The sequence below is a fragment of the Cyprinodon variegatus genome, unplaced genomic scaffold (genome assembly GCF_000732505.1).
Source record: "Cyprinodon variegatus isolate N-32 unplaced genomic scaffold, C_variegatus-1.0 Scaffold1197, whole genome shotgun sequence".
Classification (NCBI taxonomy): Eukaryota; Metazoa; Chordata; class Actinopteri; order Cyprinodontiformes; family Cyprinodontidae; genus Cyprinodon; species Cyprinodon variegatus.
The window spans coordinates 8,440-17,902 of record NW_015151650.1 but is presented as its reverse complement, the minus strand read 5'-3'; the positions used below and the strand labels follow the sequence as shown (position 1 = coordinate 17,902).

Sequence of the window (9,463 nt, the reverse complement as noted above, 5' to 3'; positions counted from 1 at the left end):
TATGTCCTGTCTGGCAATGTTGTATGAATTTTTGTCTTAATGCTAGAAAAAGCCCAACAGATTTTACCCTCACAAATGGCACATTATCACTTTCACCATAGTGCTCTGCCTGATTTATATATGTAAATAGTTTTATTATGTGGACACTACAAAAAAAAGAGAGAAAAGGTGAAAGAGTAGACAAAAGAGAGATATTGACTAAACTTTATCAGTCTGCTTCATCAACTGCAAAGAGATGTAAAAAGAACAGCACAACCACCTGATATAGAACTACAGATACAATACAGCAACATACAGTATTAATTAATATTAAAAACGAGATGAGGTGTTCTCCAGGAGTTAGCTGGTTTAGAGCAACAAGGTCTATGGAATGTGTCCCCGTTAAAAGACACGGAAACTGATGTCTGGTTTTGTTGTAGATATACTGTGGTTCTACAAAGGAATTCAAATAACAGTGCATAATATACATAAAATATGTATATTCGGACATAAAGACTGTATTTAGCAATGAAACACATATGACTCATATATTGTGAGCATGAATACAGCACACATTAAACATGGTGAAAATTAGCTTAGTAGCTGAACATCAAGCAGCATAAAATGCTTAACATTAGACATATAATCATAAAATATGCAAATAACACCATACAGCAAATTTAAACGCCATTAAACTCACCTTCTGACATGTATACACAGCAATTCCAGGAGGTAAACACATACAAATGAAGAGTTTCAGGAAAAAACTGCTGTATCAGCAGGAAAAACGTTTAGCCATCTCACATGCAGGTGTGGTGCGTTCAATGAAGCTTCGAACACCTATGGTGCCTTCATGAGCGTCAGACATATGACATCTCACCGAAAACACAATATATATTAACAGTTTCCAATGGAAAACATCTAAACAATATGGACTTTCTAACAAAGCCGCCCCCGACTGTCTACATACAGTCGAATCCAAGATAGAAAGTCCACTTAAGTAACTGAATCTTCGGCCGCGTCTTCCAATTTAGGTAGCTGGACCAGCCAAGCTACTGGTTGGATGTATGTCCGATCCTTGACCTTGATGGCAGTGGTCCGGACACGTCCATCAGCCCCTGGGTAAGTGGTTAGTATCTTTCCGACAGGCCATAAAGCCCGTGGGAGCTGTGGATCGACAATGAGCACCACTTGATTTGGTTGGAGCTGTTTTCCATCCTTCAGCCACTTCTGTCTCTCCTGCAGGCTAGGCAGATAGTGCCTGATAAATCTGGACCAGAAGTGATCAACAAGGACTTGGCTATGCTTCCATCGACGATTCTCTAGGGTGTTACTAGGATCGTAAACAGCTTGTGGAAGAGATGCATCATATCTTCCCATTAGCAGGATGCTAGGCGTGATGGGATCCAGATCAGCCACGTCTGACAAGACATACCCAAGGGGCTTAGCATTCAGGATGCCATCCACTTCCACTAAAACCGTGCGGAGCACTGCTTTAGGCACTGTCTGTTCTTTAAGTACCACCTTGAGAGCGGTTTTAACGGACCTCACTTCTCTCTCCCATGTTCCACCGAAGTGAGGAGCACCTGGGGGATTAAAGCAGAATTCAATCTGCTGTGCTGCCAACTGTTCCTTCAGTTGAGGGCCCATTGCCTCGAAGGCCTCACGTAGCTCTCTGGCTCCACTAGTGAAGTTTTGCCTCTTCGAGAGATGAAACGTCGTAGAGACATCAGAAAAGCATTGGTGTCTAGGCGCTCTAGGAGGTCTAAGTGCATGCAGCGGGTTGTTATACACTTGAAGATGATGCCCCAGCGTTTCTCCATTCGCCATCCAATCTTGACTGTAAATTGACCAAAACAATCAACTCCAGTTGAGTAGAATGATGGTTTGTAGAGGCGTAGACGCGCAGGTGGTAAATCTGCCATCTTAGGAACAGAAGGATTAGCCTGCCATGCCTGGCATTGCATGCAATGAATCTGACACTTCTTTACTGCTTCCCTTCCCCGCAGAATCCAGAACCGACTACGCAGCTCACCTAAGACCCTTTCGGGCCCAGGATGCAGGAGGGTCTCATCGAAATCCTGAATAATCAGGTTGGTTAGTGGATACTTGGGATCCAGCAAAACAGGGTGGATGGTGTCTTGTGGTAACTGCTCTGCTCTCTGTAACCTCCCTCCGACCCTGACGAGTCCTGTGTCCTTGTCATACTCTGGAGAAAGGGAACCCAGACAACTGGAGACTGGTAAAGTTCGGTCAGACATGAGAGCCTTGACATCCTCTGGGAATGATTCCCACTGCGCCCTTCTAAGGAGGAGGTTCTCTGCAATGATGCAGTCAGCTGCTTTACTAGGTGGCTCAGAGTTTGGCTCAGCCGCCCCGTGAAGGGACCATGTGGTTGTCTGCATCAGGTCCTTCCATGTGGAGAACTGGCTCACATCAGGGATTTGAGGACAGGTGTCAAAAGTTACATGTCCACAGAAGGATGATTTCTTTAGCTCGCAATCATCTGTCTCTGGATAGGATGATAGGCTGGTTGGCCAGTGATCCTCTGTGTAACACAGGAACTCAGAGCCTTTATGCCAATGATGTGGTCGGGACAGCTCTGTCAGGGTCTTACCCCGGGTGATGTCATCGGCGGGGTTGTTAGCACTGTTCACATACCTCCAGTGGTTCACGTCCGTAAGGCTCTGTATCTCTGCCACTCGGGTACCCACAAAGACTTTATAGTGACAAGATTGCGACCTGATCCAATGTAGAACTGTGGGTAAGGTGAGTTCAGTGCGAAGAACACTGGCTAGCTGTGCACCAGTAAGGGCAGCGCTCAGCTCTAGCCGTGGCATGGAGAGTTGCTTCTTTGGTGCCACACGTGACCTGGCCAGAACAAAGGACAAATGGATTTTATTCTGACTGTCTTCTGTTCTCAGGTAAGCAACAGACCCAGAAGCATCACAGAATATGTGCAGGTCTCTGGTTGATGATGGCGAGTCTGCAGAAGCTGGTGCATAACATCTGGGGATTTCCATGTGGATGAGTTCTGGAATCTCTTGTTCCCAGGTGAGCCATTTGTCGCTCAGACTCTGTGGCTGAATTGGCTCATCCCAGCCGATCTGTTCTTTTCAAAGATCCTCAACCAGAATCCTGGCTCTGGTGATAAATGGTACAATATAACCTAGGGGATCATATTGACAGGCAAGTACCTTATAGACGTTCCTTAATGTGGGCTCGGTTCTCTCCACTGTTCTATGTTTGTACTTCAGGGAGTCGTGGAGGCAATTCCAACGTTACCCACAAGTTGGCTCCTGTAGGTCCATGCTGGATTGGGAAAGCCACAGATCACTGCTCTCAGATCTCATGTCAGATGGTAGGTGCTCAATGACCTCTGGGATGTTGCTAGCCCACTGCCGCATCTCAAAGCCCCCTGTGATGAGTAACTGACTTAGACCATCCACCAGATTCTTTGCTTCCTCCTTCGAGTGGGTGCTGCGGAGACAGTTATCCACATAGAAAGACTGTTCAACACAATCGATGAGATGGCTGTTAGACACAAATATCCTGCACGTGCCGCTGCAGGGCGTAGATGGCACAGCAAGGACTGCATGTGGTGCCAAAGGGAAGAACTTGCCATTTATAGATCTTTGGCTCCTCTGTTCTCTTCATGTCCTGCCAAATGAAGCGCAGAACAGGTTTGTCAGCTGGCAGAAGGCGAATATGGTGAAACATGCCTTTAATGTCCCCATTCACTGCAACTGGGTATTGACGAAACCGCATGAGGACTCCAGAGATGGGCCTAGGGCAGGTCCAGGAAGAATAAGGTCATTGAGAGACTTTCCTCCATACTGGAAGGAACAGTTGAACACAGTCCTGTCTTTATTGTTATGTCACACCATGTGCTGTGGTATAAACTAGGATTATGGAGTTGATGTTGCCTCCTCTGGTGGAACCACTGCTACGTAGCCCATCTTCTCTAGTTTATGATCTCTTGGCAGTAGACCTCTGCACGCTGTGGGTCTTTGGCGAGTCTTCTCTCTGTACTACGAAGACTTGGCAACACTGCTTCCATAGGAGCTTGAAGGATGGTGGAGGCGAAGCAGTGGTGTAGCATATCTTTGTACCCCTTTGACATTTACCCTGACAGTGGATGTCTGGAGCAGGTTTAAGGCTTCCGGATCTTGCTTTGATCGGGTCACCTGCTTCTCACTTGTGTACGGCAGTGTGTCAATCTGCCAGAGGCGTTCAACGTTTTTGAAGAGTTCAGAGGAAGGTGATACTGTTGCTGTAAGCAGGCACTGCTGGTTGGATCCAGGAACTTGGTCAAAGCTGGTGGGACCTTGAAGTGACCACCCCAGTTTGGTGTGGACTGCGATAGGCCCCCCAAGGTGTCCCAATTGCACCGGCTCTATCGGTGTCAGGAGACGAGCCATGTCAGATCCAATTAGTAACAAGGGTTGAGCGTGATCAACAGGAGGCAATGGTAGGTGCTGGAGGTGGTTGTATCTCCTTTGGAGGGTTCTCACTGGATATGAATGTTCTGAGAGACTAAGGTTCTCAGCGGTGAATGCATCACTTATGTGATACTTCTTTTCGGGTTCAGGCAGTGGAGACACATAGAAGGCAACAGATGCACCATGAAGCTGTACCACATCCTGGTGAACAGTTCGGAGGGTGAGTGTTTCAGGCTGCGTGGTGATATTCAGGTGTTGCACAGCCTGTGGCAAAATGATGCTTCGCTCCGAACCATCACCCAGAACTGCATAGGTCTCTAGTAATCTGTCTTGATTATAGAGTAGGACCTTTACAACCTTTAACATCACCCTGGGAGATCTGTTTGGTCTGTCCAGGTACACCTTTTCATTCGGAGCCATCACCATGAAAATACTCTTCTAAGTTTGCTGGACTGCATCGTGTAATACTGTGAGATGTTGCTCTTTGCAGGTATTGGATGGTCACTTGAGGGTGCAAAACTCTGGTTTATGAGATCGTCCACACTTCCAACATCGATGTCCATCCTGTATCCACCTCACAACCTGGTTGGTGTTCAATTTCTTGAACTCTGTGCAGGCATTTAAGAAATGTTCTTTACTGTCACAGTGAGGACAATATGGTTTGGGCTTGGATGAGGGCTTTGGTGGTGAAGACTTTTGTCCTTTGGGGCTTTGGTCTCCGTTGCCAGTGAGGAGCAATGCTGTTGACTTCTCCTTTGATCGGTTGAAGCGACGTTGGTCCTTCTTCAGTGGCTTGGGAGCTTCATAGTTATAAATTACTTGGGATTTGATCTGTAACCAGGAACTCAGATCAGGTAAGGTGTAAGTTCGGTCAGTACCTGTCCTAAGAATACCTTGGTTCAGACAGTGTTCCACAAACCCATCACGGTAGCTTGCTCAGCAGTCAGTCGAGTTAGCCAGCTGGTGTTTGCTCTGCAGCTTCAAATGTCCAAGAAGCACTTGATATTTGTACTGCTCATTCAGGTGAACAGCCATGTTCACTTGAATGAGCAGCACCATTTAAACACCATTAAACTCACCTTCTGACATGTACACACAGCAAGTCCAGTAGGTAAACACATAAAAATGAAGAATTTCAGGAAAAAATGGGAAATAATGAGCTTTACACTGCTGTATCAGCAGGAAAAACGTTCAGCCATCTCACATGCAGGTGTGGTGCATTCAATGAAGCTTCGAACACATATGGTGCCTTCATGAGCCTCAGACATATGACATCTCATCGAAAACACAATATAAATGAACAGTTTCCAATGGAAAACATCCAAACAACATGGACTTTCTAACAAATATCCTTCAATACATCCATCTATTTTCCGTCATGCTTATCCCAGCTGGGGTCCCAAGGGGTGCTGGTGCCTATCCTCCAGCTGTCCACAGGTGAGAGGCGGGGTCCAACCTGGACAAGTCACCGGTCCATCGCAGGGCAACACAGACACAAACCACCATTAACACAAAAACTCACACCTAAGGAGAATTTAGAGAGGCCAATTCAATTTTTGGACTGTGGGAGGAAGCCGGAGTAACCGGAAAGAACGACACATGCACAAGGGGAACTCGCAAACTCCATGTAGAGAGACCCCTGACAGGAATCGAACCTGAAACCTTCTTGCTGTAAGGCAGCAGTGCTAACCACTATGTCACTGAGCAGCAATGCATAAAGTGGTAGCTGAAGAAAAAAATGGGCAAGTATGTACGTAACTGGATCCAGGCACCTGCAGCTGTTTGTGGGGGTTCACTTGTGTGTGTAAGGTTTATCCATGGGGAAAATGCTCAATAGTGGTTGTTATTTCCTTCTTTTTAATCAGGCGCTGAGTTCGATTATTGATTCCTGGTTTTGACATGAATGTGTTAGTGTTGGCTGAAATGTATGAGGTTATAAACGATAAACTTAGAAGAGTTATTGGTTTGACAGTAGAGAAGGACTTTTTACAGTCCAGTTAATGTAGAACTTACAAAAAGTAGAAACATCAGTTATTACTATAGTCCAGGTGTGGAGCTGCTGCTACCTGATCATTCTATCAATCGATTAATCTGTCGATTTATTTGTCTGATTAATCTACAAATTCCTCAAAGATTTTTAACCTTTTTATTTTTGTTCATTACATTCTTGATTTACAGAATTCTTTTACAGAATTTGAACCAAATGAAGGTCAGAAATGCTCATTGAGGAAGACTGAATAGAGTTTATTTACAGACAAATACATTTTCTCATTCTAAATTCAAAGTAATTCTATTTTCTGTGCAGTTTTGGCTAAATTACTGCGCGCAGTTCGTTAGTCTTGCTGCAGATTGCCTAATTTATTATTTCAACGGATTACCAAATTGGTTAACTTTAATTCAATAATCATACACGACTAACCGGATTGTTTAATCCCTAATTGGAACCAGTGTCTAACCTAGTTCAGGTTAAATCAAGTCAATTTGAGCTCAATCCGTTATCTGTTGAAGTTAATGATTAAAGTATGATAACAGATGATCGTACTTCCTTTATTCTCTAATTTTGATCTTTTGTCTCTTTTCACGTTTCCTCTTCAGTCAACTCCCCCAGAGTTTCGGGTTAAAGACATGAAGGTTCCTACTGCCCTATTTTCTGGGGGACATGATACTTTGGCGGACCCGAAAGACATGGCTGTTCTTCTCACTCAGGTTGGTCCTATGTGAAGTCTTCAGCTGGACCTTCAGAATAACAGACAGAAGTTCCTCCTCACTGTAAACATCTCTGGTGTCTGTGGACCTTCATTGGTTGAAAGGCTGTTTCCTTCTTCAGGCTGTCCTCTGGTTTTGAACTATCTTCTTTTGTTGGTTCCTTGTCGGCAGAGATGATGAAAAAATTCTGTCTCCCATCAGGTCTCCAACCTGGTCTACCATCAGCATATTGAGCACTGGGAACATCTGGATTTCATCTGGGGGATGGATGCTCCTCAGGTTATGTTTCCATCCATTCTGAAGCTGCTGCAGCAACATCAGTAGAGACACAGAGATCATTCCTCTAGATGACCAGCAGAGGACAAGATGCCTGAGCTGAAGGTCCAGCAGTCAGGTTTTATCAGGACCATTTGATTTTATGCTTTTATAAGGAAGTTTAAGGTGATTGTGAATTTAGAGAGAAAAAACAGTTTTCAGAAACAGAACGGCAGCAGATTCTCAGTTTGAGTTCAAATATGCTTTAACTCAGGTTTAAAGACCCTCAAGGCTCCAGAACCACAAAATAAAAAAAGAAGCAGAATTAGCTTTTATGGCCCAGAACCATCAGAAGCTCTGCACAGGTTTTTATTAAAGGTTCATCTGAACTGTTTTATATTCAACCCACAGAAGTTTCATTAAAGACAGACGCTCCTGTTGAGGGCAGAACCTGCAAAAGAACGCTGAGCGTTCGGTTTGCATTAGAAATGTTTAAAATTCATTAAAAAAGATGTTTCCTAGATGCTGCGGTTTTTGATATTCTGTTTAAACATCCATCTTTATACCACTGAGAACTGCAGTTGTGTTTTACTGTAACCTGCTCTGAAATAGGAAGAACCACAATGTTCATGATAAGCTGTGAATTAAAGCTGCTCACTTTCAAATCCAGATCTTTGTTTTTATTTGGACCAGAACCAGAATTCAGTTGCAATTGGTTCAGAGTTTCTTTTTCTTTGCAGTTTATTGAAAGGACAAAGATGGGGTTGTTTCTTTGACACTTGAGTGGAATCACTATTTCAGAGACTTCCTCCTTTAAAGTGAAACCTTCAGCATAAATAGGAACAGGTCGAGCTGAAACTGCAGATCTGAGAAATTGTAAAGCTAAAAATAATTAGACGACGTGAGGAAACGCTGGAAAACGCCTACAGAGGTATAAAACAGGCACTGCTTTCTCAAACTGATAACAGACTTGAACTTGAGATACTGGCAGTGATTAGGTTCTAAAGAACTGCTGTTTCATAACAGGAAGGTATAAATTTTTTCTGCTGCGCTCTACTTTGACCTCTTTCAGCCATGGTTCTACTTTTGGCACAAAAAATATTAAAAAGATAATTTGCCAGGCTTCATCATGGCTAGTTTCTGCTATCCCATTAATGCATTGATTAGATATGTTTCATTCTATACAGTATGTTCAATCATACATTATAAATATCATTTAAACAGGGAGGTATAATGTACTGAAGAAACAGTATTATAAATTTAATTTCCACAGCTAGGCTTCAGGAAATATTTCCACCCATCACAGAACAACACTTTGACAACAAAGAGAAACGTAACAAATTACCAGCTATGTATAGAAATAATCTAAGTAACGTTAGATACAAGGAAGGTTGACTTAGGTTAACATCTATAAACAGTTAAAGCAACTGTTGTGAAATCATTATTTTAGCAATTGTAAACAGTTGAAGTATAACATTATAGTAATATTCCTCATAATAAAGACTTCAAAGCTGTTACTACAAAAGCATGAGCCTAGCCTAACAGCTATGTATAAAAAATAATATAATTGATTGTAGACAGTAGGAGCAAATGTAAATTTTATATATTAATACACCCCCTTTATAGAAAAATACACCTTGGATCTGTTATTTGTATTGATGATTTTTAGGAATACATAATGATGAAAGTTTCTGTTTACAAACAACAACAAAAAGTTAAATATACATATTTTACATCACTCTATTACACTGTTTATATCTAAAACTTCTACAACAGTGTACATGTTGAGAAACTAAGTATGGCTTCTTAAATTAACTGTAACTTCTATAGTTCCTTTTATGGTTTAAATTTGAGGCTGTGTTTTGTCGGAGCATTTTCTTAGAGGATAACCAACTATTAACGGTGAGGTGATTGATATCTGTTCAACAATGAGTAGATAAATACGTACTGAAGCCTCAGAGAGAACCAGCTTACCAGCAAAATGGTCAGCCAAACCTTTCAACACAGTCAATTAAAGGAAAAGTCCGGTCATATTTTAATATTTAAACTTATGAAAGTACTTTAAATATGAAAGAATTACA

At 42.8% G+C, this 9,463-nt stretch overlaps 1 protein-coding gene across 1 annotated transcript in view; it reads left to right on the top strand.

The window, feature by feature from the left end:
• The window catches only part of LOC107102077 (lysosomal acid lipase/cholesteryl ester hydrolase-like), a 19,669-nt gene extending 11,510 nt beyond the window's left edge, over nt 1-8,159 (top strand). The window contains exons 7-12 of the mRNA XM_015401238.1: nt 2,541-2,685; nt 3,034-3,136; nt 4,571-4,641; nt 4,912-5,006; nt 7,017-7,127; nt 7,329-8,159. Of these exons, the coding sequence (XP_015256724.1) occupies nt 2,541-2,685; nt 3,034-3,136; nt 4,571-4,641; nt 4,912-5,006; nt 7,017-7,127; nt 7,329-7,451 (648 nt within the window). The 3' untranslated portion in view covers nt 7,452-8,159. The remainder of the gene's footprint in view (nt 1-2,540; nt 2,686-3,033; nt 3,137-4,570; nt 4,642-4,911; nt 5,007-7,016; nt 7,128-7,328) is intronic.
• The last annotated feature ends 1,304 nt before the right edge of the window (nt 8,160-9,463 follow it).